At 49.5% G+C, this 26,859-nt stretch overlaps 2 protein-coding genes across 7 annotated transcripts in view; both read right to left on the bottom strand.

The window, feature by feature from the left end:
- Positions 1 to 3,565, bottom strand: part of FBF1 (Fas binding factor 1) — a 33,533-nt gene extending 29,968 nt beyond the window's left edge. For 2 of the 3 annotated variants that reach the window (XM_030534427.1, XM_030534428.1), the window contains exons 1-3: positions 1,622 to 1,946; positions 1,154 to 1,181; positions 236 to 277 (exon numbers count right to left, since the gene is read on the bottom strand). In XM_030534427.1, coding sequence (XP_030390287.1) covers positions 236 to 277; positions 1,154 to 1,181; positions 1,622 to 1,624 — 73 coding nt within the window. In that variant the 5' untranslated portion in view covers positions 1,625 to 1,946. Of the gene's footprint in view, positions 1 to 235; positions 278 to 1,153; positions 1,182 to 1,621; positions 1,947 to 3,518 lie in introns of those variants that run through there. The other variant, XM_030534426.1, reaches the window with a different exon arrangement.
- Positions 3,566 to 14,770: 11,205 nt separating this feature from the next.
- Positions 14,771 to 26,859, bottom strand: part of ACOX1 (acyl-CoA oxidase 1) — a 32,217-nt gene continuing 20,128 nt past the window's right edge. For all 4 annotated transcript variants that reach the window (XM_030533958.1, XM_030533955.1, XM_030533957.1 and 1 more), the window contains 11 exons: positions 26,552 to 26,659; positions 25,855 to 25,974; positions 24,586 to 24,701; positions 23,975 to 24,144; positions 22,297 to 22,459; positions 21,293 to 21,483; positions 20,815 to 20,994; positions 19,954 to 20,059; positions 19,700 to 19,843; positions 18,597 to 18,803; positions 14,771 to 17,841 (listed from right to left, as the gene is read on the bottom strand). In XM_030533958.1, coding sequence (XP_030389818.1) covers positions 17,791 to 17,841; positions 18,597 to 18,803; positions 19,700 to 19,843; positions 19,954 to 20,059; positions 20,815 to 20,994; positions 21,293 to 21,483; positions 22,297 to 22,459; positions 23,975 to 24,144; positions 24,586 to 24,701; positions 25,855 to 25,974; positions 26,552 to 26,659 — 1,556 coding nt within the window. In that variant the 3' untranslated portion in view covers positions 14,771 to 17,790. The remainder of the gene's footprint in view (positions 17,842 to 18,596; positions 18,804 to 19,699; positions 19,844 to 19,953; positions 20,060 to 20,814; positions 20,995 to 21,292; positions 21,484 to 22,296; positions 22,460 to 23,974; positions 24,145 to 24,585; positions 24,702 to 25,854; positions 25,975 to 26,551; positions 26,660 to 26,859) is intronic.

Below are 26,859 nucleotides of genomic sequence, written 5' to 3'. Positions count from 1 at the left end.
AGCCAAGGACTGAATGGAAATTAACCATCCCTTTTACTCAGAGGGGGTCCCTACAGGACAGGGTTGATGCACCGTTGCAGGGGAAGTTTGTGCTTTTACAGCAAGTGCTGTAGCTGCTCTATGAATAAACAGAAGGCTTCATTCTCCAAGGCTGCCAAGCCAGCACGTCTCATCAGCTCTACATCCATATGAGAGGGAAAAAGCACCTTTTCAATGTTGGTGAAAGAGCATTTACCATCATCTCCCAGGAGGTCACTGAGCATGTCCTGGATGGAACCTAGAATGAAACAGAGCAAGGTCATTCCATCAGGGGAGCTGGGCAACATGTGGATAAAAGCATACATTCAGACAGCACTTGGTCTAATCGAAAGCCTCCAATCTCAAGCACATATGCATCATCAGCATAAGGTTTGGGGTTCCTCCTGGTCAGCCTAAAGATGATGGATGAAATCCTGGCCCGACTGAAGTCGATGGCAAAATTTCCACTGACTTCAATGGGGCCAAGTTTTCAGCCGATATCTTGGGAACATAAGAAAGTGTGGCCCAGATGGGGCTCTCAATAGAGAAGTTTGCCCTCACCTGGCCCAAAGTAGGGGATTTCTTTATTTGTTGGATTTGCAAGATGCCTCCCATCACTCAGTCACTGGGCACATGCAGAGATTAAAGTAATCTAATGAGGTTCTCATTCTAAAATATGTGAAGGACCCACAAAGCCTTAGAAAGCCGGAAGCTGTTCTGTACTGTATCAGCATACAACCGGGGGGGGGGGGGGGGGGTTTGGGAGCCAGCCTCTATCATATCAACAGGGAATTGAGGCTGATGGGGGAAAAGAACAAGTTGAGGTTGATAAAGGTATAGTCTCCACTGGATCTGCATAATTCCTCATGGGAGGGGAAACATGCCCCTACGTACAAGGTTGCCTGATTTAAGAGGAAACTGAATTTCACGGCTGAATCAGTAATGCCTTAGCACAAGCAATATGAACACTTTGCATGTTCGTATCTTGGAGACAAAGAACCTGAAGCCAGTAGCCAGGATTCCCCCTTGTACCTGTGGGTGTGTCAGTGACCCCTCAGCGTTGGCGTACCTTTACCCCACCTCTCCTCAAACAGCCCAAAGGGTATCGTAGTGAGAAACACACAAGTGTACATACCTTTTAAACCTTTCTTGGGTTTTGCAGCCTAACAGAAAAAGAAAAGTTCCCCTGTTACAGGAATAAAAGCACTAAAAGCAGGACTTGTTGTCTAACTTGGATTTTTCATGCAAGATGTTAATTGTGCATCACAGAACTGCAGTTCAGATAATTCACAGGCGAGATTCATCCCACATCTGAAATGTCACAATTACCACAGTGAACTTTGGGTCATCCATTTAGGAAGTTAGACTCCTCCACACAACCCCAAATAACACTAGAAATCCTCCTCAATGGAGGTTGCACCAGGTAATGAACAAAAATTACTACAGGAGACTGCAACCAGCATAGTTCCTTCTGAGCAGACAGGATTTGCCATCAAAACCTGCCAGCACATCTGAGCCAGTGCACGTCATGGAAATGAAATCAAAGTGATTCTGTTCTAGAGAACACGAGACTGCTATCCAATGGTGTTTACTTTATCCTTACCATCTCATGGCTTCCGCCAGTTCTCCCTCGCTGGTGATTCAGTTTATACAGCCCTTCTGTCTTCACCTTCACATACTGTAGAATCCTTTAGTACAGCGCTCAGATATACTTGAGCCTCACTTAGGGAAAGAGAGAATTAAAACTTCCTGATTCACCTCCATGTTCAAAAGGAGCTTTGTGAAATGGAATTCCTTTTGCAATCGAGACGTCAAGTTTTTGACCTCTCTGCTTTCTCAAACTCACTCATTAGAATAAAGTGATTTCCTTAGGAAAACCATAAAATGCTTCAAAGCCATTAACAAGTTAATTAAGCCGTGAAATACACCTGTGTGGAGAGTAAAAGTGATTATTCCTGTTTCATACATGTACATTTAGGCACAGAGAGTCAGTGATTTGCCTGTCTGCTTATCTTTCTGGATTGCTTGTCAAATACTCAAAAAACTAATATCTGGGTGCTAAGTAAATCAAGTCAAATGGCAAGCCAGGGACAGGGGTGGGAATAATCCACATTATCTGCTGTGCCCAATACCCCAGAGTATCCTTCCTCTCACATTAAATTAAGCATTTTTTTGATTGCCTATAAGGTAGACATACCCAAACTTCACTCAGCTGTGAACCCCATGGGCACATTGCCAGGATTGGGAAAGTCACATTCAATTTGTATAAAATGGAGCAGATTATAATCATCTTTGATTTGATTTGATTTAAAGAGGTAGAGCCCACACACTCCAGATCCCAGCATGCAATGCTGCTTCTTGATCTGATCAGTCTAGTAATACACAGATGTGGACTGAAAAGACTGCAGGTCCCAGCATGTGATGCTCCTGGAGCCAAGCAGCCCTTTATCACACAGAATACAGCCTGCAGCAACAGCAGGCCTTGCTCAGCTCCATCTTGATTCAAGTAACCCTGAAGTAGGGGTGAGGGCTTCAAGTTCCCAAGCACAACATGCACCTACAGCTTGGATCAAGATGGAGCACTGCATGCTGGGACCTGATATGTCCACATACAGCTTGACTCAGGGTGGCACCCTGAATGCTGGGCCTTGGTCTTGTCTGTGACCTATGTCCTCTTTAGTAAACACAGGCCCTGCAGACAACACTTAGATCACACTTCATTTGAGTCATTATCGCTGCCATCCCAACTGGAGGCAAGTGCCTTCTACAGGAGTTAAAACCCACTGTCCACTTGCCAGTGGCAAGCAGCAACTTTCTCTGGTGAATGGAGGAATCTGGTTTAGCAGCTTGTGCAAACTTTCAGGAGTGTTTCTAGCCCTCGGATCAGTGATCTCTTCCTGAGTCTGCAGACAGACGGGTCCATTGCCCCGGCTACTGCTCAGGGCCGTCCATGTTCCAGTCGCCTCCATTTCCACCAGGGCTTTTCAGAACCCCCGGGCAGCAATGAAACTGAGGCCATTGGCATGGGTGTCACTCACCCTGCTGCTCCTGGGGAAAGCTCTGAGCAGCAGCATTGGAAGGGAGGGGGGTGGAGAGGGAAGAGCAGCAGGTGGGAGGAGGGGACCAGAGGGAAAAGCCCCTTCCAGCAGCAGGAAGGGCTGGAGGGTTTCAAGGGGCTCAGACACCGACCCACTAGTCAGGGGCTGGTACCGAAGGTGACGCCCCCAAGCAGCTGAGCTGCTGGCTTTAGAGCCCTGCCCCTGGCTAGCAGGGGGGCTCTCCCCCGCGGCCCGGCACCGGCCCGCCCCGGATAACGCCCGCAGCGCGGCGGGGGAGGACCCTGGTTACCATAGCGCCAAGCCTCCAGCGCCAGAGAACACCCCCCCCGGGGGCGGGCAGACCGCCACCCCCTCTCCCCGGGCATGATACAATGTATCCGAACCCTGGATACAATGTATCCCCCTCCCCCACGAGACAAGCAGCAACGCTCCAGCTCTCACCCTCGGGCCGCAGGCATCCTGCCCGGGACTCCAGGAGCCGAGATCCCAAGGAACCTCGGGAGTTGTAGTTCCTTAGCCAGTGCCTTGCTTGCAGAGCCGGCGCTGGAGCAGGAAAGGAACTACATCTCCCAGCATTCCCTCGGTAGCTATCAACCGGAGAGGGAGAGGGAGAGGGAGGGACTGGAGGAGCTGCAGGGGCTGATGCGATTCCCCTCCCCAGTCTCGGGGAGCTGCTGAACAGCCTCTGAAATTATCCAGGCTGCACCTTCCCCGCAAATAAGTGCTAGCTGAGTGGTGCATGGGACGGGCCACTCAGGTACTTAAACCCATGGCCTGGAAGAGAGAAGCACCTAACTGTAGCGTCTCCGGCTGCCTAGGGCCAGCGCTGAGCATTGGGAGGCGCATAGACTTTAAGGTCAGAGGGGACCATTATGCTCATTTAGTCTGACCTCCTGCACAATAATAGGCCACAGAATCCTACCCATCCACTTCTATAACAAACCCCTAAACTATGTCTGAGTTATTGAAGTCCTCAAATTGTGGTTTGAAGACCTCAAGCTGCAGAGAATCCACCAGCAAGTGACTTGTGCCCCGTGCTGCAGAGGAAGCGAAAAACCTCCAAGGTCTCTGCCAATCTGCCCCTGAGGAAAATTCCTTCCCGACCCCAAATATGGCGACCAGTTAAACCCTGAGCATATGGGCAAGAGTCACCAGCCAGCACCCAGGAAAGAATTCTCTGTAGTAGTAGATTCTCTGACACCCTAGGGCTGGAAGGTTCAAACGTGCTCAGGCTGGGAATTGCCTCCAGTCCTAGGGCTAGTTGGGGGTTGCCAGCTTTCTAATTGCACAAAACCAAACACCCTAGCCCTGGCTTCGCCCTGTCCCCAAGGCCCCACACCCCACTCAATACATTCCCCCTCCCTTGGTGGCTCACTCTCTTCCCCTCCCTCCCTCACTTTCATGGGCTGGGGAAGGGGGTTGGGGTGCAGGAGGAGGTGAAGCCTCAACTGGGGTGGGTGTGCTCTGGGGTGGAGCCAGAAACAGGAGGGGGTTCATGGTGTGGGAGGGGTCTCTGGGCTGGGGCAGGAAGTTGGGGTGTGGGTTCTGGGGTGGGGCTGGGGATGAGGGCTTGGGGTGCAGGAAGGGGCTCTATGCTGGGGAGCGGGGCCAAGGGATTCAGAATGTGGGAAGAGGCTGCATGTTGAGGCAGGGGGTTGGGGTGTAGGAGGGGCTCCAGGCTGGGGGTGTGTGCTCTGGGGTGGGTCTGGGGATGAGGGGTTTTGGGTGCAGAAAGGGGCTCCAGGCTTGAGTGTAGAACAGAGAGATTCAGAGTGCGGGAGGTGGGGTTGAGGCAGGAGGTTGGGGTGCAGAAGGGGGTACAGGCTCTGGGCAGTGGTTGCAGGCTCTAGGATGGAACCGGGGCTGAGGGGTTCAGGGTGTGGGAGGGGCTTCTGGGCTGGGGTAGTGGGGTGCAGGGGTGTGAGAGCTCTGGCTGGGGTTGCAGGCTCTGGGGTGGGGCTAGGGATGAGGAGTTTGGGATACAGGAGGGGGCTTTGGAGGGCAAGCTCAGGACTAGGGCAGGGGCTCGGGTTGTAGCACAGGTTTATCTCGGGCAGCTCCCGAGCAGTGGGGCTAAGGCAGGGTCCCTGCTTGTCCTGGCACTACACTGCACCCCAGAAGTGGCCAGTAGGTCTGGATCCTAGGCAGGAGGCTCTGTGTACTGCTCTCACCTGCATACACTGACCCTGCCCCAGCTCCCATTGGCTGCAGTTCCTGGCCAATGGGAGTGCAGAGCCAGGGCTCAGGCTGGAGGCAGCGCGTGGAGCCCCCCGCCCAACCAGACCTGTTGGCCTCTTCTGGGGTGCAACATGGTGCCAGAATAGGTAGGGACTAGCCTGCCTTAGACCCAGAGCACCATCAACCAGACTTTAGTGGCCTGGTTGGCGGTGCTGACCGGAGCTGCCACGGTCCCTTTTTGACTGGGCATTCCAGTCAAAAACCACACACCTGGGAACCCTACTACTGGCTGTAGATGTCTACGGCTGGCCTCTGGTAATTGGCCCGATAGCTGCAGCCAGAGAAGCTACGGCTTCATGACTGCCAGGGGCCTGTAAGCTGGGAGCAGACAAAGAAACTGGAGTTAACCTCAAGGAACAAAGGTCACCAGTAGAAAAGGAATGTCAAAGGGGGCAGGGAAAGAGGAAGCAGGTCAGGCTTGCAGGGGGAGAATAAGGCCAGGTGGCTGAAGAGCATCTCCAGAGTAGAAGGGAAAGAAGCATGGGGAGTGGTGATGACGACCAGGTAGTGGACTAGAATGGAGCTGGGAGCAGAGTGAGAAAGAAGGTTGCAGGTTCCCAGGGGCTAAGTGCTCACTGAGCCAGGGTTGGGGAAATGGTATTTGCAAGTGGCTTGCTCAAATGGCAGGACAGGCCCAAATGGGGGAGGGATTTGTCAGAACTGATTAGGTATCTGCTGGCTGTGGAACTTTGAGTTAAGGGAGGCCCACATACGATCAGTAGTGAAATAGGGTGGTACTGGAGACATGGCTTCAGAACCTATGAATGAGGAAGGAGATAAAACCATGGGCAGCTTTCCCTAATTACTATAAAAGTTCTGCTCACTGCAGACACTGGTAAACCCACATGGGTACAGCTCAATGAGAGAAACTAGAGGATGAGGAAGTTGTGTATAGCAATACATAGAGTCTTGCAGAGGTGTGTAATCAATATGGAAAAAGTCTCTGAGATTAAAGAGTTTCAGACATTGGATTTCTCTAAGTGCTAGGCTGTAGCTGGTACCTACATCCACTCTGTGCACACAGGCAAATGTCAGCATGGCAGCTGAAAAGGACACTACTCCATGGTGATGCAAGCACTGGTAGAGCCCAAAGCCCACTTTCTAGACACACAGGCTGCCTAGATGGATGATGAGGATACATATTTAAGAACTCTGGGTATACACTAAGCTGCGTGATGGAGTTCATCAATGCAGATGCCCAGGGAGAGATTTGGTGTCTGCTTTAGGCCAAAAGCAGCTAGATTAACTCCTTAACAGATGCCCTCCTCTAATCTTCAGTAAGTAGAAAAGGGGAAGCTTACTTAAGAACACAGTGAGCAGTTGCTAGGGAGAAAGTATATTAATTGAACATAGCCACACTGGGTCAGATCAATGGTCCACCTAGACCAGTATCCTGCCTCAGATGGTGGCCAGTGTCAGATGCTCCCAAGGGACTGACTAGAACATGGCAATTTAAGTGCTCCATCCCTTGTTGGCCTGTCCCAGCTTCTGGAGCATGGGGCTGCATCCCTGACCATCTTGGCTAATAGTCATTGATGGACCTATCCTCCATGAACTTATCTAATTCTTTGTTTAACCCAATTATACTTTTAGCCTTCACAACATCCCATGGCATGGAGTTCCACAGATTGACTGTGCATTGTGTGAAGTACTTCCTTTTATTTGAAACTTGCTATTAATTTCACCTGATCAATGTGCAATGGCAGTCACAAATGCTGTTTTCAGGGAACTATCTATGATGACTCCAAGATCTCTTTCCTGAGTAGTAACAGCTAATTTAGTCCCCATCATTTTGTTTGAACAGTTAGGATTTTTTCCAATGTGCATTACTTTAAATTAATGTTGTGAAGTGCAATCTGCCATTTTGTTGCCCAGTCACCCAGTTTTGTGAAATCTCTATTGTAACTCTTCAGTCAATTTTGGACATAACTATCTTGAAGCATAAAGGATTACTGGGAAGTGTCTTAAAGTTATCCCACAGAATGCCTCACGCAGTGAATATAAGTTGCAAATATAACTGGTGCAGAGTGTTACGGAAGTGTAAGCAAGGCCTTTATTTGAGTACAGGAGTAGGACCCTTTGACATAGGGTGGCAGCAAAACCCATACTGCCCATCTACTGTACCGACAGTTTAGACTAAACCAGTGCTGACTGGAGCAGTTAGACTTGTCCAGACCATGAACACAAAAAAGACGGTTACTCACCTTTGTAACTGTTGTTCTTCGAGATGTGTTGCTCACATCCATTCCAGTTAGGTGTGCGCGCCGCACGTGCACGTTCGTCGGAAACTTTTTACCCTAGCAACTCCAGTGGGCCGGCAGGTCGCCCCCTGGAGTGGCGCCGCCATGGCGCCCAATATATATCCCTGCCGGCCCGCCCGCTCCTCAGTTCCTTCTTGCCGGCTACTCCGACAGTGGGGAAGGAGGGCGGGTGTGGAATGGATGTGAGCAACACATCTCGAAGAACAACAGTTACAAAGGTGAGTAACCGTCTTTTCTTCTTCGAGTGATTGCTCACATCCATTCCAGTTAGGTGACTCCCAAGCCATACCTAGGCGGTGGGGTCGGAGTGAGAAGTCGCGGCACGGAGCACTGCAGTTCCGAAGGCCGCATCCTCCCTCGACTGCTGGACCAGGGCGTAGTGGGAAGCAAAGGTGTGGACCGATGACCAGGTCGCTGCCCGACAGATTTCCTGGATGGGCACACGGGCGAGGAAAGCCAGCGACGACGCCTGCGCCCTGGTAGAATGTGCAGTCACACGGCCCGTAGGGACATGGGCCAAGTCATAACAGGTCCTGATACAGGACGTAACCCAAGAGGATACCCTCTGGGAGGAGATAGGAAGCCCTTTCATACGATCTGCTACCGCCACGAAAAGCTGGGGGGATTTTCGGAAGGGTTTAGTCCTCTCTATGTAGAACGCGAGAGCCCTACGGACATCCAGCTAGTGGAGCTGCTGCTCCCTGCCTGAGGAGTGAGGTTTTGGGAAAAAAAACGGAAGGAAAATCTCTTGGTTGACGTGGAAAGCCGAGACCACCTTGGGCAGAAAAGCAGGGTGTGGTCTCAGCTGCACCTTGTCTTTGTGGAAGACCGTATATGGGGGGTCTACCACAAGAGCTCGGAGTTCCGACACCCGTCTAGCTGAGGTGATAGCCACTAGAAAGGCAGTCTTCCAAGAGAGGTAGAGCAGGGAGCAAGTAGCTAACGGCTCAAAGGGGGGCCCCATGAGCCGGGACAACACCAGGTTAAGATCCCAGGTTGGAGCAGGGGGACGGACGTTAGGGAATAAACGTTCCAGCCCTTTAAGGAATCTCGACACCGTCAGGTGAGAAAAAAACGGAGCGACCGTCCGCACCCGGGTGAAAGGTGGAGATAGCTGCTAGGTGGACTCGCAACGACGATAAGGCCAGACCTTGCCCTTTGAGGGACCAAACATAGTCTAAGATTTCGGTTACCGAAACTTCCATAGGGCGGAGATTTCTCTCTACGCACCAAGAGGAGAAGCGTTTCCATTTCGCCGAATATGTGGCTCTTGTGGACGGTTTCCTGCTGCTCAAGAGCACCTCTCTCACAGGCGTGGAGCAGCGCAGCTCGGAACCAGTCAGCCACGCAGGAGCCACGCCGCCAGGTGCAGCGACTGCAGGTCTGGGTGACAGAGGGTCCCGTGGTCCTGGGTAATCAGGTCCGGATGAAGGGGCAGGGGAACTGGGCCGGCTACGGCCAAGTCCAGCAGCATCGTGTACCAGTGTTGCCTGGGCCATGCTGGGGCCACCATGATCACGAGAGCCCTGTCTCTGCGCACCTTCAGGAGGACCTTGTGGACCAGGGGGAACGGGGGAAACGCATAGTACAGGTGGGTCGACCACTGGATGAGGAAGGCATCCGCTATCGACCCCGGCTCCCTGCCCTGAAAGGAGCAGAACGCTTGGCACTTCCTGTTCCCCTTGGACGCGAAGAGGTCCACCCGGGGATAACCCCACCTCCGGAAAATGGAGAGAGCGACGTCCGGGCGAAGGGACCACTCGTGTGACAGGAAGGATCTGCTCAATCGATCCGCCAGCGTGTTCCGTACTCCAGGGAGGAAAGAAGCTCTGAGGTGAATGGAGTGGGCTACGCAAAAGTCCCAGAGTCGTATCGCCTCGAGGCACAGGGAGGAGGACCTGGTGCCGCCCTGCTTGTTGATATAGTACATGGTCGTCGTGTTGTCCGTGAACACGGCGACACAACGACCCTGAAGCTGATGACAGAACGCTTGACAAGCAAGGCGGACCGCTCTCAACTCCCGCATGTTGATGTGTAGCCCCACCTCCTCCTGGGACCACAGGCCCTGTGTCCGCAGGGTCCCTAGGTGGGCCCCCCAGCCTAGATCTGAGGCATCCGTTGTCAGGGATACCGAGGGCTGAGAGGGGTGGAAGGGAAGACCCGCACATAATACGGACTGGTCTAGCCACCAGCCGAGAGAATCTAAGACCTTCTGGGGGATTGTGACTAACATGTCTAACGGTTGCCTTGCCGGCCTGTAATGACTGATAAGCCACAGCTGGAGAGGCCTCATGCGGAGCCGAGCGTAGTCGGTTACAAAGGTGCAAGCCGCCATGTGGCCTAGCAGGGTTAGACATGTCCTCACTGACGTCAATGGGGCTGACCGCAAACGTTGAACGATCGCCACCATGGTCTGGAACCGTTGCAGAGGCAGCGAGGCCCTGCCCACAGTGGCGTCCAGGACGGCCCCGATAAATTCCACCTTCTGAGTGGGCCTCAGGGTGGACTTGTCTGCGTTTATCAAGAGGCCCAGACTTGCAAACATGCCGGTGATCACGCGGACATGGCTGTTAACTTGTTGTTCCGACGTGCCCCGAATCAACCAGTCGTCCAGATAAGGGAACACGTGGACACGGTTGCGCCGAAGATGCGCCACGACAACTGCGATGCACTTTGTAAACACCCTCGGGGCCGTGGACAGGCCAAATGGGAGGACTGCAAATTGATAATGAAGAGCCCCCACAACGAAGCGGAGAAAGCGTCTGTGGCGCGGCCAAATGGCAATGTGGAAATACGCGTCCTGCATGTCGAGGGCGGCGTACCAGTCTCCCGGATCCAGGGATGGAATAATGGTCCCCAGGGATACCATGCGGAACTTCAACTTTACGAGGTATTTGTTGAGCTCTCGCAGGTCGAGGATAGGCCTGAGGCCCCCCTTGGCCTTGGGGATCAGAAAGTAGCGGGAATAAAACCCCTTGCCTTTCTCGTTTTCCGGAACCGCCTCTATAGCTCCTTTGCTGAGGAGTGTCTGCACCTCCTGCCGAAGGAATTGCTCGTGAGAGGGGTCCCTGAAGAGGGACGAGGAAGGAGGGCGGGAAGGAGGAAATGAAACAAACTGCAGGCGGTATCCCGTCTGCACCATGCTTAAGACCCAGCGGTCCGATGTTATTTGGGACCACGCCGGGAGGAAAAACGAAAGGCGGTTGGAAAACGGGGGGGAAGGATCCATAGGGGAAACTGTTACTGCGCCCTCGGGCGCACCTTCAAAATGAAGGCTTAGGTCCAGGCGGGGGTTTTGAGGAGCCTTGGTTCTGCCCCCCTTGGTTCCCCGACTGCCTGCACCTTCCGTTCCTGCCGCGGCGCCTGTAAAGGTCCTGCCGCTGGCGGAACTGGGAAAACGGCCTGCGTTGTTGTTGTTGTTGCTGCGACCTAAAGGGTCTACGCTGCGTCACGGGGGTGTGCATCCCGAGGGACCGCATAATGACCCGGTTGTCTTTCAGACTCTTGAGTCTGGGGTCTGTCTTGTCAGAAAACAGGCCCTGGCCTTCGAAAGGAAGGTCCTGTATAGTATGTTGGAGCTCCGGCGGAAGGCCGGAAACCTGCAGCCAGGAGATGTGACGCATCGTAACTCCTGACGCGAGGGTACGGGCAGCCGAGTCCGCAGCGTCCAGGGAGGCTTGTAAGGCCGTGCGCGCGACCTTCTTGCCTTCGTCCAAGATGACCGTAAACTCTTGGCGAGCATCCTGTGGCAGCAGCTCCTTAAATTTGTCCACTGCCACCCAGGAATTAAAGGCATATCTGCTCAGCAGGGCCTGCTGGTTGGAGACCCTGAGCTGCAGCGCCCCAGCCGAATACACCTTACGGCCAAGGAGGTCCATCCGCCTGGCTTCTCTGGATTTGGGGGCTGGAGCCTCCTGGCCGTGACGCTCCCTATCGTTCACTGATTGCACCACCAGTGAACCCGGAGTCGGGTGTACATGGAGATATTCGTATCCCCTAGAAGGGGCCATGTACTTCCTCTTGACGCCTTTCGCTGTCGGAGGGATGGAGGCCGGGGACTGCCAGATGGTGTTGGCGTTGGCCTGGATGGTCCGTATGAAGGGCAGGGCGACCCTGGTGGGAGCATCAGAAGAGAGGATGCTTACAATTGGATCCTCTATCTCCGAGACCTCCTCTGCCTGCAGACTCAGATTTTGAGCCAATCGCCTGAGGAGGTCTTGGTGCGCCCTGAGATCCAGCGGGGGAGGACTGTTGGAGGAGGTACCCGCCACCGCCTCATCCGGGGAGGAGGATGAGGAGACCCCAGGCACGAGAGTGTCTAACTGAGGGTCTTCCTCAGCCCTCGCCTCTGCCTCAGGAGCCACAGCGGAGTCTTGCTGCTTGGACCCTTCCTCCCCTTCCGGGGAGGGAGGGGGGCGAGACAACGAGGCTTCAGGAGCCCTACGCTCCGTAGTCGCCGGCCTAGCAGGGAGCTGCTGGGGGCCCTGGGCCTGATGGTATGCCCAGGGTGTCCAGAATCCCCACTGTTGAGGGCCTTGGTCCTGCAGCGGCGGATCACCGAACAGCGCCGTCTGCCGGTCGGTGCCCAGCGCATACCCACTGTCCGTCTGGGAGGATACGGACGGCTGTCTAGAGGGCCATGGAGGGGCCGACCCTGGATGGTAAGGGTCTGCGCGGGCCGGCACGGAGGATCGTCTCGGTGCCGGGGACCAGTGCCGGGAGTCATAACGGTGCCGGGATCGGGATCGGGACCGAGTTCTGTCGCGGTGCCGGGATCCTGATCGGTACCGGGCGCCGCTTCGGTGCCGGGACCTGCCACCGGCTCGGTGCCGGGAGGTCGACCGAGACCTGCCACCGGCTCGGTGCCGGGAGGTCGACCGGGACCTGCCACCGTCTCGGTGCCGGGAGGTCGACCGGTGCGGCGAGTAGCGTCGGGACCTGCTTCTAGAATTGCGGTGCCGGTCTCGGCGACTGGAACCTGACCGCGATCGTCTCGATGTCGACCGGTGCCGCGAGTGCGACCGGTACCGCTGAGGGGAGCGGTGCCGGGACTGCGAGCGGCGTCGGGATCTGGAGCGCCCAAGACGTCGGGACCTGGATCGTGAACGAGATCTTCTGGGCGGTGCCGACATCATGGGCTTGCCTCTGGACACAACCCGCACCGGAGGTACCGGGGGTGGCAGCCGAGTGGGCTCAGTCAGGGCTATGAGGTCCCGAGCCGAGGCGAAGGTCTCCGGTGTGGATGGGACCAGTATCTCAACCCCAGATCTCATGGGGGAGCTCGGCGGTACCGGACTCGACGGACCCGCTGGGCCCGGAGTCGACGGTGCCGCAGCCGATGTCGAGGCCGGGCGCTCTAGCCGGGTCTGCCTGGCCGGAGTATTGGACTTCGACGGCCTTGGTTCTGACTCCGGTGCCGGAGAGGGCCGGTGCCGGGGAGTCTTCTCAGTGCCGGTGCGATCCGGTGCCGGCGCCGAGATCACGGCCTGCGAAGCCGTCGGGTCAAGTGCCGCCTCCATGAGGAGAGTCCGGAGCCTTTGATCCCTCTCCTTCTTTGTCCTTGGCTTAAAAGCCTTACAGATGCGGCACTTGTCAGATCTGTGCGATTCCCCGAGGCACTTCAGGCACGCTTCGTGGGGATCGCTGGTAGGCATGGGCTTCTTGCAGGCCGCACACTGCTTGAAGCCCGGCGAAACAGGCATGAGCCTGGCGCCGGGTGCCGGGAAGGGCTAAGCCCCCGGCGAAGAACTACTTAACAACTATTTAACTTAACTATCTACTTAACCAACTAATTAACAACTATAATGGACTAGAGATGAACGATAGATAAACGATAGAGAACTAGGAGAGCTAGGGACGTGGAGGACAGCTATGCCGCGCTCCACAGTTCCAACGACCGACACGGCGGTAAGAAGGAACTGAGGAGCGGGCGGGCCGGCAGGGATATATATTGGGCGCCATGGCGGCGCCACTCCAGGGGGCGACCTGCCGGCCCACTGGAGTTGCTAGGGTAAAAAGTTTCCGACGAACGTGCACGCACGGCGCGCACACCTAACTGGAATGGATGTGAGCAATCACTCGAAGAAGAAGAACACTTGTGAACCAATACAAACGCGTGTGTAGAAGATCTGCGGCTTTGTCAACTTGAAGCAGCCCTACATGAGCCAAAGCGCTGAAGTGTATATTTGTCTTAAGATACGTCCTGTGTACTTCTTTAGCAAATGTAGCAAAATAACAACTTGAACTGAGCATGACAGATAGGGGAAATCTTTACCAAGAAACCATAGAAAACAAATGGCAAATGTAGGTTTCTTGTAAACTGTGCAACATTTATATTAAATGTTGCACTGTTTATAGGAAACAAATATCCATTTCTTAAACAATCACTCCAATAGAAATTTCATATCAGACAGGTTGGGAGTAACTGATCAAATCTAAGGGGCAAGAAACATAGTTTGCCAAAAGTAGTTCAGGCCACCTATCTCTGCACCAAACTTGTTTGAAACTGCTGGAAGCAGCATTTTAACAAGCATGACAGAGCTCACACGAACACAAGATTACCTTCAAAGTAGCACTGAACAGAAATTAAAAGAGCTAATGTCTTTCCTATCTAGTCCAGCTCCTGAGGCAAGTACCAAATTGTTCCCTTCACTATGTTTTTCTAATCGTTTTCCAGTCATTTAAAATGTCTGGAGAGTGGTGCAGATGCTTTCCTTGGAAGACTTTCAGTTTTTGCCAAGAAGCATCTCCTAATTAAAATACCAAAATATCGGAGATCTTGTGTTCAGTGAAACCCAATTCAGTAGCCTATAAATTGCAGGATTGTGAGAAGCATATATATTTTGACAAGCGATGTAATTATTTGACTTCGCGCTTGTCTACATTTAAAAACACTACACTGGCACAGCTGTGTGCTGTAGTGCTTCAGCATAGATGCCACCTTAGCTGACAGAAGAGGTTCTTCCAGCAGCCTAGATAAATTCACTTCCATGAAAGATGGTAGCTACATTGACAGTGGAATTCTTCTGTCAACCTAGTGTTATCTACACAGGGACGGATTTCGGCTTACCAGCTCTGCTCAGGGGTGCAGATTTTTCACACCCCCAATCAACATAGTTAAACAGATCTAATTTTCTAGAGTAGACCAGGCCCTAGCAGTCACTTCCTTAAGCTAAACAGGTACTATTACACTTCAGGAAACAACTGATTTAATTTTGTTGTGCAAAAGCAATGAGTTAACATGGTAGAGCACCGTAACAAGCTATACATTGACATGCTTCAGCCATTATCAATATTACAATTTATCATTTCTGCCAAGTGGCAACATTTAGTTTTTAAGAGGATTAACTAGCAATCAGTTCAGAAAAGATTGGGTGAATCATTAAAATTGTTGTAGCTCATTAGAAATAAACAAAGCAGACACCATTTGCTAATAACTGATAGTTTTGCCCTATTTATTCTGAGCTGATATTTGTGTTGGCAATTAAAAAAAAAAGGCTTCTGCTCAATAAAGACGTTTCTAGCTACCTTTATTCTATCATTAGTACTATGCTATATTGTGTTTACTGTTCTAGAGTGCTCCGAGAATCAAAGTAGAAGGTAACATTAAAAATAAGTTAATTGAAAACAAATTATCTGACAAACTGTTTTGGGAAGTTTAGTAATAAAGTTGGGCTGAAAGATAAAGCCATCTGATTTTTTACACTGCTGTTTGGTAGCAGCTCTAGTACCTGTCCCCACCAAGAAGAGCCCAGTTTGGCTCCAATCTTATAAATTTAATAGACTATTCTACTCCATCCAATGTGTTAGAAGAATCAATGCAGACACATGCACAAGAGTTAGAAAATGAAAGAATTTGCAACTGTTTTGTTTGAAAATGAGTTTCTGTAGTTTATTAAGTCTGTACATATATTCTGCTAGTGATGTTCAATTTATCAATCTTTAACCCTTCCCCTGCTGATTCTCCAATGCCCCTTGTCAACAGTGTTCCACTGAATTAAGTGGAAGGCAAGGGCACACTTCTTATACTGAACAGCACAGAAGATACATAATTAAAAAAAAAATCAAAACTTTTTGCTGCTGAACCTTCCAGGTCAAATGTATTTCAGTCCAGGTTTAATACACTGGGCTGCCCTTTCTAGTTGAAGAGATTAGTGCAAAAATGACTCTGTGGAAATGTTGTCCAAAGCTAGAGTCTTTCACAACAGGGTGCCAAAACACTTGAGACCCAGCTTCTCCAGAGGTTTAGTCTCATCTCTGGACCACAGGATTACAGTTTATCATGAAGGGAGCTCTTTAAACATCACTTGTTTTGGAAAAAGGATTTCTGTAAGAGGACAAACTTAAGAAACCATTTTCTGGTTTTCATGATTATGATTTCACAGAGGATTGGTTAAAAGCGAAGTCTTTAATCCGTTAATACAGAAAGCAATTGTGTAAGTCTCAATTCAGTACTAAAAGGAACATTTAAAAACATTTCAGAGAAAGCTCATTGGAAGTTAATGTGGAAAAGATGGCAGATGTTCCACTAGGACAGCAGTTCTCAAACTACGGGGCGGGCTTCCCAAGGGAGGTGCAGGAATGTGTTGAGGGTTTTGATTTTTAAAAGAGCTCTGGCTGTTAGCCCTGAGTGGCTGGGGCTCATTCAGAAGGGCTGTGCACACACAAGAGGCAGGAATAAAGGGGACAGCTGGAGCCTCACCACATTGGCTCAGGCTTTCCTTCCCCCACTTGCTCAATCCCTCACCTACAGGTGGCAGGGCTCTGGCTGTCAGCCCTGGGGTGGAATCAGCAGCACAGAAGGAATAAGGGTGGTAATGGGGCATTGCAATCCTTACTTCAGTGCTGCTGCTGGCATGACACTGCCTTCAGAGCTGGATGCCCAGCCAGCAGTTGCTGCTCTGCCTTCAGAGCTGGGTGGTGGTTTATACCCCGGGGTGCATAAACAACTACAGACACAAAGGAGGAGAGGCCTGATCAAATAAGTTTGAGAACCATTGCACCAGGACAGACTGTTGAGAGTTTCCATGCAACACATGTTTGGATACAGTACATCACAGAGCAAGACCAATGGGACTAAAAGACCCCAAACCAACCAACTTTTGCTATCAAATACTAGCAAGCACTAGTTGCACAATTGGTCAGGTTTCCAATTTCCCACCAGCAAATGTGGCTTTTGCCAGCATACCTATATATTAGTATTTGTAAAGTGCTTTGCAGATGTGAAGTACTACGGAAACGCTAAAGATTAAAAAGATGGTAGAACTCTCATTAACTTGCTCCTGGCTGAAATGTGCCTTGGTGGGGGAACAGGAGACAGAATAGTGCCACAGTATTCTCTCCAAAGCTGCTGTTAGTTGACATCCTCAAAGAGGGGAGGGTGCCAGTGATGGACATGGGATATGGAGGTGTAAAGGGGGTGTTTGCAGGTCAAAGAAAGGATGGAATGAATACCATGGAGAAAGCTCACTGGCTGATTTGATTGAGGATGAGCTCCAGAGGGGAAAAAAAGGGGATATAATTCCTAAGTGCATCTGGAAGGTCCTGCTGCAGAGGAGGTGGTTCAGGCACCTCTGCTGGAAGGACAGTGCTGTGCCCAAGAAGACAGGAGTAATTAACTGGGAGAGAGATGGATTAAAATGGAGAATATCACAGAGCTTTGATTAAGACCCAACTCCCTGGGTAAACCCTTGGATTCTGACCAGTTCAAGTAAGCATCACTGTGCACAGCAAGAAGCAGGATTATTCAGGCAGCAGCTGTGTGTGTATATCGGGGTGCACCATGGTGGCAGAAGGGTGTTGCTGAGTTAAAAGTGTGGTTTTTAACAAGACGCAGCTGTTCGTCAGCAGCTATTGCCTGAATGCAGTTAACTACTTAGTAGTAAAATCCTGCTATGCTTTCCAGATGAGTGACCTCTGCAGTTAGCAGCTTCACAAATGGAAGGCTTGTATGAATCTGTACAACTTTCTCTAATGCTTAAAAGGATCATTTCTCAAGGATTATAATTGCACTTGAAAAAAAACCACATCCACTTCTTACACACTCTCTCTAATTTCCCCCACCCTGTCAATATATAAAAATGGAAAGAGAGGCTACAAATTATTTACTGTCCTACAGTTACTGAGATTTCAAAGATTTGATTCAGGTGCCTGAAGGAAAGCAATGACATCCATTTTCTAGAGCTGGACAATAGTGTGCTTTTAAAGACACATTTTCACAGCTTGGCTTGCTTCGGCTTCAGATGCTTATGGAAAGCCTCATGAACCTGTAGGGGGGGAAAAAAGGGAAATTAGATCAAAATACTTTCTTGTTATGTTTTTATTTTTAAACACACACACTTTTGATCCTGCAGGGTATGTATGTCTATACAAACAGAGAACCAGTGAAACAGCCACTTCTACAGTATGCAAGTAGCAATCAAAAAGGGGGAAATCCGGCCAGAACACTGGAACAAACTGCCTCCCCCAACTATTCCACACAAGAAGGGCCATGGAATCTTTAATGTCTATGGAGAGTGGACAAGTCTGTTTAAAAAACATTAAACCCCCACAGGAAACTGCATGTTCCCAGCTGACCTTGAGAGAACAAAGGGCTGATTGACCCTGCTGGGATTCCTAGCAGTGTTTACAAGAGGTCTGGCTTAGTCTCAGGTTCGAGATACCTAATCTACAATGGACCTAAACAAGTCAAGTGGAAAGCTTCAGTATATTGGCAGGGTACTGTATTCTATCCTGTTTTCCAAGATGGAGAACTGTCCATGGCTCATTACCATATAGGTCTCTGGTTTTTGACTACAGCAGCTACAAACAGATTCAGAAATTCAGCAGATATTCTCAAAAACCTAGAGGGCAACTGTCAGTTTCTTTCTTCATTAAAAATAGTCACACTTCGTAATGGCATTTGTTTTTCGCAGAATCTTCCAGCAGGGCTTTTGTAGCTGCAGTTGCTTTGGGATGAATCATTTGGCTCCATGACAGGTAGAGTAGGGACTAGGAGGGAGAAATAAGGGTACCTCCTTACCTCTGTTTTGTTTAGTGGGGATTTCTTTGCCCATTCAAACATATTCTCATAGATGTTGCCATCATACCGGCCAAGCACAGATGCAAGGCAATTATCATGAAAATCAAAGGCATCAACTAGTGCTACAGCATTGGGACGGATTGCAGCCAGGAGCTCCTTCACACGCTGGTACACCTGAGTAACCTGTGCATCTGTCAAAATGCCCGCCTGGGACAAAAGCCAAGAGACTTATCAGAACATAATCTAATTACACGCACAAACTTGCATGGTTCTGAGACTAGACTAGACTGCAGGTCAACTATGCACTACAGGGAAGATCATTGTGTCAAATATTAGAGACAGTAAAATGCTACGTAATTGCATTGGTCTTCTAGACAGGCGGAAGACGACTATCCCTTCAGCCTATTTCCTCTTAGTGAGGAGACTCCAAAGAATGAAAGTGCCTGTATATTAACCCCCAAAATCAGAAGTTCTCTTAGCACTTGCATTATATTAAATCCTTCCTGTTTTCATAACTCTGTTTGGTAAATGGAAGAGGCGGCAATGACACGCCATACTTATGTCAGTATGAACTTACAAAACCCCACTGTTTGTACAAGTATGCTCCAGCACCATTGGAGTTAAGGTAAAGAGAAGTAGCTTGGATCAGACCACTTGGATACTCTGACAGGAGACTGATGGAGGTGAAAGGTTTTGAAGACCAGGCCCTTTTCTTCTGTGCTTATTTACAAAAGGGTACTGCCCACGCTGGGGTGTGTATACAATTACTGGCATCACTACATGTGCATGATAGCCATCTATTATCATCTCCCTGCTTGATACTACGTAACCTACCAGTCACTGACCCGGAAAACAAGAAGCCAGTCTAAAGAGATGAACCATCAACCATATCTTAATGGACAACCAACTCTGCCTTTGGAGGGCTGCCAGAGGAAGCTAATTCCAGAGCCCCCTCTGAAATAGCTCTGCCTTATGCCAGGTTTAACCCTGGAGCTCACAAGCCTGAACACTCCAAGCAACTGCAGTGGTCTTCCATTTCACGGTAACTTCAGACCAGACCACTGTGGCCCCTGAGATCTGGGATACTAAACTGTGATACTGACCTGCAGGAAATCCCCTGTGTGCTTACTGATTCCATAGAGCGCATACAGGAGACACAGATTGTTCATCACAGCATGGACAGCTGCATCATTAATTTCTGAGAGCTGTGTTGTGAAAAGCTTCACCACCACATAGTGACAGTGTGCCTGCAAAAGTAGTATATAAAAACAGTAAGGAATTCAAGGTCAGAAGCAGAAGACAGGAGAATATAGAGTTGAGATGCTTCCAAAATATGCTTATTAGTGACATTACTGACCTCAGATGCTCGCACCAGGTCAACAGAGGTTCGGTTCCAGGCATCCTCCTGGCTCTTCCTGCGGTTCAGCTCAGCTTGCAAATTCTTTGCTGCCACTTCAACAAACCTGTTTCACACAAGGTGTGTGGGGATGGTGGGTGAAGAGAGAAACAGTCTGCAAAGTGGCCTCATACCAACAATACCAACTACAGAAATTTAATAGAAACTGGCTTATGTCTTGCTGACGCATTAGGGACTAAGGAGCTCAATTCTCACCCCATCCCAACATTTTCTGTTCCAGAACGTGCATGTTCACTGGTGTGACTAGGATGGCCTGGCTACATCACAGTAGTATTAGGACAGCTTTAAGGAAACAGGATAAAAATAAACTAATTTGAACGAGATAAAAATACTCAAGCAGCCTTATGTCCCCATTTAGTACCTGTGCTATTTATTTTTCCTCTTCCCAGGTGTAGGGCTTTCTATTAATGACTTTCCTCCCCACCAGGTCTGCAATCACCATTATTCTAATCTGTCCAGTAAGGTAACTGCAGTTTGATTAATTTTTGCATCTGCACGTTTGAATTTACACCGAAGAAACTTTTAACCAGTTGCCCAGGGAGCTGAAGTGCTTAGGTTGTGTTGAATTTAGATGGTCAAGAGTTTTTTGAAACTAAGTATCTGGGATTGGGTTACACCTATCAAAAAGCATCATTTCTTGAAGACTGAAAGATATTTCACTTGGACAGATGCGGTCTGCAGACCATATGTTGCATGCTGCTGCATTAACGGCACAGCTTAGCTCCATCACATTTCTCACCAACATACGCATTCTACAGCATTTTATTAATGCACAGTTCTGTGCATTAAGTGTGAACTTACCTTGACGCCCGCAGTTTATACGCCTCCACCAAACTGGCTGGATCATTGATGTGCACTGCTGTAGGCCTAGCAGCCACCTGCTGTGGCTGGATGTGTTGCCCTGAGAGGTCATTAAGGTAGGACACCATGCCACTAACCAGCTGACCGGAACAAACCTGAGTGTAACTTTTGATCAGGAACCTGAATGGAAAAAAAAAAAAAAAAAAAAAAAAGATTGCATTGCTCCATTCATTTGGATACAGAGTAGACAGATTAACTTTCGGGTACAGTCTGTAGAACTACTAGCCAATACATAGGAGTTTCATATACTTGCAGTTATAGCAGAAGCCAGATAAGGGGACAGAAATATATAGATCCAAGAGAAGGAAGACTGCAAGTTAGATGAAGTAGACAGGTGATCTGTGTGCCCTCCTGACCATCTCCCCAGGCACATGGACAACGACTAAGTAGGGAGATCTCTTGAAAGAAGTCACCTCACCTAGCAGTCTGCAACATCATGACAGTGTTTTCTCCCTCGTAGGTGCAGCATGGGGTGAAAGTGACATAGATATCAGGAAGGCCACTGCAACGAGAGTAGCCATGCCCACCACATGCCATTCGACATTCTTCGATGCCAGCGTTGGCTATCCATGAAGTGAATGCCTTTAGTCCTGCAGTCAACGCGTGGAGCTAAGGGAGAAAAGCAGAACTAGTAGCTGCCACATCTATTGCATTAGCTTTCTGCTTTACCATAAGTGCCCACCCAGTTTGCAGGTCCACTATTAGCTCACAAGCACAGTGGGCTTCCGTGGCAGCCAACAGAATAAATATAGTGTACAATCAGCACTATCTATCTGCTGCGCATCGTAGTGTTATTCAATCTTTACCTTTTGTTGACCCCAATTATATCATCAGAAGTTAGTGCTAGAAAAATACATATTAGGTCATCCAGCCCATTTCTCTCTACCTATACCATATCATTCTTTACGGTGTATATTCCAATACATTGTCTAGTCTACAAGATTCAGATGGCTTTCCACTGCATATTGTAATTTCACCTTATTTCTTCAGCCATCCACTAGCCATTATCTGGAAGTTATTGCATCTTGCAACCCCATTCTCACAAAGTTCTTAGCTCTGCCAATATCTTTGATAACAGCAGTGCTGCCCTGGTTCATTGGAAGCATGGTCCAGTGGTGACAAGAGAGGACTTGAAGTCAAGACTGCTGGGTTCCATGCCCAGCTCAGCAAAACCACATTCTGGGTGATCTTGAGTGAGTCATTAACTCTCACATTTTTTAAATGTGCAGTGCAATATAGAGAGTCAAATGGAATGATGCCTCTGGGTGAGTTATCAGCAGGGATTCATTCTAGAACCTCTGGATTTGAATCACAAGCCTCTATTGCTTGCCCAGGAGGAGTGGGGACCATTAGCTCACAGGCCACAGCAGCTTTTACATAAAGTATTAGAATCACCCTCCAGTTTTCAGACAGGACAATTACCTCTGGCAGCTCGCTCAGGTCCCCCTCATTGATGTCACCAGTGATGCGGTGATAGGTCATTTTAATGTAAGCTCCAACAAAGTGAAAGGCATATGCAGTTGCCAGGAGAGGAAAGAGTTTGTATTGTTGGGTCTGATAGTCCAAGATCTGAGGCTCTGGGTCTCTATAGCAAAACATGAGAGTCACTATTGTGGCTGCTGCCAAATTTCTGCAGACATCCTGTACAACAGTAAGAGCTTACCTACGTGATGCTTGAGTCCATAATGACGACTGTAAATTCTAGTGCACACTAGCACGTCAGACACTAATTGGCCCACACGGACCTTGCTGGCATGCACTAAAAGTGCCCAAGTGCGTGTTCATATAGTCTCAATTCATTAACATGCACTAGGTCATTTTTAGTGCATACCAGCGGGGTTTACACAGGCCAGTAAGTGCGCAACATGCTAACGTGCACTAGAATTTATACCTCTTGGGTGCAGACTAATGCATGATGTTTGTAGATAAGCCCTAAGGGATCTGTTAGAGTCCAGTAAGGTTATTGCGTCCAGTGGGAATGTTTAGGGTAGGGTTTCACTATTGTATGCAAAGACACAGGAGAAAAAAAGAAGATAAAACAGGTTTGGGAGCTAGAAAGTATGTCAGGGTGGGATAAGGGGGTTGTCTGGCAGGGAGGCTCCCACACCAAGTGGGTCTTGGATCTGCACACAAAACTTGGGTGAGGATACTTGAGGGTATAACTGCAAGAGTGCTGGCAGGTGGAGGAGGTGACTGCAGGGCTAGGAGTGGAGCTGGCTGAAGTTTTTTCATCATAAAATCAACGTGACAGTTCTCTGGCTGCTTGCCTGGAATACTTGTGTCAATTCCACCTTCCTGGAGGACTGCTTCCCAATCTCTGGGAGCCACCAAGGCAGAGAAACGCACCATTCCAGAGCATCCAAACTACTTGTTGTGGGAAACACGAGCCTGAAAGCTCTGGCTCTAATAGAGCCTCGAGTCCTGACTCTACAGCAACCAACCTGGAAGCCCCAAGAACTCTGCCTTTAACTGGGACTGTCAGGACACTCAAGCTCCCTGGCACAGAGCCAGGTTCTGCAGCTGTAGGGCAGCCCTGCCATGTGGACTGCCCCAGGCCAGGGACCCTCAGGGCTTCCTGTTGGCTCCCTGCAATGCCAGTCAAGCGCGGCGTGGGGTCTAGACAGCTAGGGATTAAATCCCACCCCCATTCTCCGGTTTAACTATTAACAACAGTAGTGAAAAAGACAAGTTGTTTAATTTCACTCAGCAGCTGTCGAGGTCCCTGGAATAGATTTCTTTTTGGAAATACCATGCATTGTATGAGAATTCCCCCCCAACAGGATTTCAGGTTCACAAAAATTTCAGATAAATTTAATTTCATTCTGATTTGGAATTCAATCACATTTAAAAACCACAAAGTTTTCTGCAAACCGGAAATCCTGCATTTCAGCCAGCTCCAGCTAGGAGCAAGGAGGCATCTGTGCTTCTCTTTCAGCTGCCAAGCTAAAATGCATTTTACGCAGATTGTGGATGATGCATCATCCACAATCTGCCTCCCCACCCCCGAAATGCTTGCCTTTTGTTTAACATCTATATATTTTTTGGCATTTCTCCTACGACACAGGCAGGCCTCTCATTTCACTGCAGCCACTATACTTACCCTGGCTTTAGCTCAGACTGGTGCCTCACTGAACTGTAGCGGATGGCAATGGTACAAGCCTTGGACAACGAGCGAGCAGAATCCCCCACAATGATGGATCGGATGAACACCATTGTCCCATAAGTCAGCTTGTCGCTGACTGGTTTCACGTACGTGCCATCTGGTTCAATCTAACAGAAAGACAGGATCCATTTAGTCAGAGTTGCAGGCAATTCTGGAGATTAAGAAACAAACCCTTCTTGCTCCTGGCTTTATAATACAGGGCTGGAAGGCTTGTGGAGATCCTAGGACCAATAAAATAGTATCATTTCTTACATGCATAGCTCAGTAGCAATCCCTCTGGCCAATTAAGGGTTGAATTTGACAGGCTCCTAAAGGAGGCAAGTCTGCTTCTCTAGACAGCAAAGACAATAGCTGTGATGTAGGATTTTCAGAGTGGAGAATGAAAAGTAAGGGGATCCTCATGGTCAGAAGATCCCACAGAGGACCCATTGGTAAGAAATGGGGATGGATTTAACCCAGAGAGGGAAGAGTTAAAGTATGTTGAAAGCATTGCGCCAGGTCACTACAAAAGAGCTGTTAATGACTGGCCCCAGAGCTCACTCCTTTACCTTGGCATACTTCATCAGCATATTCTCCCGGGGAATGCGAAAGTTGTCCATCTTTAAGTAGCCATTATCCATTTCATCATAACCAAATTTTGGCCCAATATCACCCACAGTAATACCTGCCATAGAAGAGTGGGAAGGAGTCAGAATTAACAATAGGTGAAAGACTTAACCCATCAATAAGCAGGCAGTCTAGATTTCTGGAAGCACTTGGAATTCTGTTATGAATGGCAGCTGATAAGCAGACTTAACATTATCCTGTCCTTTTATTGCAAGAGTGGATGGAAGCCCACAAGGATCTTCATATTCCACATCCAGTCCTGCAATACAGGGACTGGGGGAATGCTTTCCAAAATTTGTCAGTGCTACTCCTGGCTAGAGAACGATGCAAGGAATTCCTTCCCTCTGGGGGAGAGGAGCATGCTGCCTCCACAGCACTCCCAGCCTGGTAGTACAGCAACACGTTCAGACCCCAAACTAATCTCCACTGTTGGTTACCACTAAACCACTAGATTGGCCATGTCATTTTAAGTCATTGGTTCCCAACCTGGGGGGCAGGTGAAGAAATTCCAAGGGGGATGCAAGGCTGCTTGGCCCTTGAGCTCCCAGACGGGGAGGCTAGCCTCCAGCCTCTCCCCTCCTGTCCCCTGCAGCTTGAGCTCGCCCACCTCCCAGACTTTCTAATAAGCTGGTCCTGCCGCTCTCAGCGGCCTGATAAGGGAGCAGGGGAAGGAGGGGCTGGATAAGGGGCAGGAGGTCCTGTGGGGCAGTCAGGGAACACTGAGTGGTTGGATGGGGTGGAGGTTCTGGAGGGGGCGGGGGCAGACAGGAGAAAGGGAGTAGTAGGGGTTGGTTAGGCATTGGAGTCCCAGGGGGCCTGTCAGGGGGTGGGGGTGTGGATAGGGGTCAGGGTCCCGGGAGAGGATGGTCAGGTGACAAGGATCGGGGGGGTTGGATGATGGTAAAGGAGAGTGTGGGGTCGGGGGGAGGGCGCGGCATGTGGGTTTCTCAAAAAATTAAAAAGGGGGCATGATGCAGAAAAGTTTGGGAACCAGTTCTAAGTCTTAAGGTACGAGCCCTCAGGCTTCTAAAGCCACACAAGACCTATCCCTGCACTTGTGTTGAAGTGTTACAGTGCTGCACTTCACTGCTATCCGAGTTCAGTCTGAAAGATAAGCCACCTATGTTAACAATGCTTGCAAAGCTATATGGCCTGACAATGCGTTAACCCTTTGTTTCCCCACAGTGCTAAACCCCAGTGTAGACTCTTACCTGGCAAGGGCTCATGGGTGCCCAGCTGCCGTATAGGTACAATGAAGGCATGCAGCCCTTTGCATTGGCCCTGAGTGTAGAGCTGAGCCAGAACTATGGCATGGTTTGAGGTCTTTCCAACTGCAAGAGCAGCGAAAAAAAAAAATTTTAATACATGCAAAACTCTCTCTCTGATAAAACCCCATCTGAGATTTGACTAGCTCTACTATAAATTCGCTCTTCAATGCTAATTAAGGGCCTGATCCTATAGCTGGCTCACAAATGGAACTCTCATTAAAGTCACTAAAGTTGTGTGTGAATCAGCTTCAGAATTGTCTCAAAGATCACATTCAGTCCTACACAATTCCTTGACAAGACTCCTACTGAAGTCAAAGGGGCACTGCCTAAGTCAGAAATGAAGGAGAGGCTTCAAATACACAGGGGATAAAACTTCAGATTAAAGTCATACTAAACTCATGTGTAACAACAACAAAAAGTGCCCAATGAAATCTGATGATGCAAGATTACAGCTGAACTTTCATAAACCTCCTACTTAGCTGAAGAATGATTTAGCTCTACACGCACTTCCTTCTGTACAAATTTCTAGTCACTACCTTCCAGATGCAACAGTCCTAACATGGATATGAATCACCGCCTCCTACAGACAGGAGAGTGCTTCCATTAGCTTCCAAGTTCAAATGCACAGTGATCCACTTACGTCCACCTGGCCACCACTTAATGGAGGTCACAGTGGGGCTGTTGAGGATGAATTCCTGGGTAGCGGGGTCATAGGTGGCAGTGGTTTCCAAGCCTCGAAGGTGAGTTCCTATGGGCAGTTAGCACATTATATTTTAACAGTCACAGATGACAACACAGAAACAAAGTTGAACAATGAATTGCTGAACTCCAGCAGTGATGCAGCAAACAATATAACTCAAAAGGTAGAGAGGACACACTACAGTGTACACTTAGAGCATGGAATTTTAGAATTATGGGAGTTATTAATTTAGCTGCCTGAGCACCAAG

Source organism: Gopherus evgoodei, chromosome 15, assembly GCF_007399415.2.
Source record: "Gopherus evgoodei ecotype Sinaloan lineage chromosome 15, rGopEvg1_v1.p, whole genome shotgun sequence".
Taxonomy (NCBI): domain Eukaryota; kingdom Metazoa; phylum Chordata; order Testudines; family Testudinidae; genus Gopherus; species Gopherus evgoodei.
Note: the sequence above shows the minus strand (reverse complement) of the source record. Positions and strands in the feature narration are given on the sequence as shown.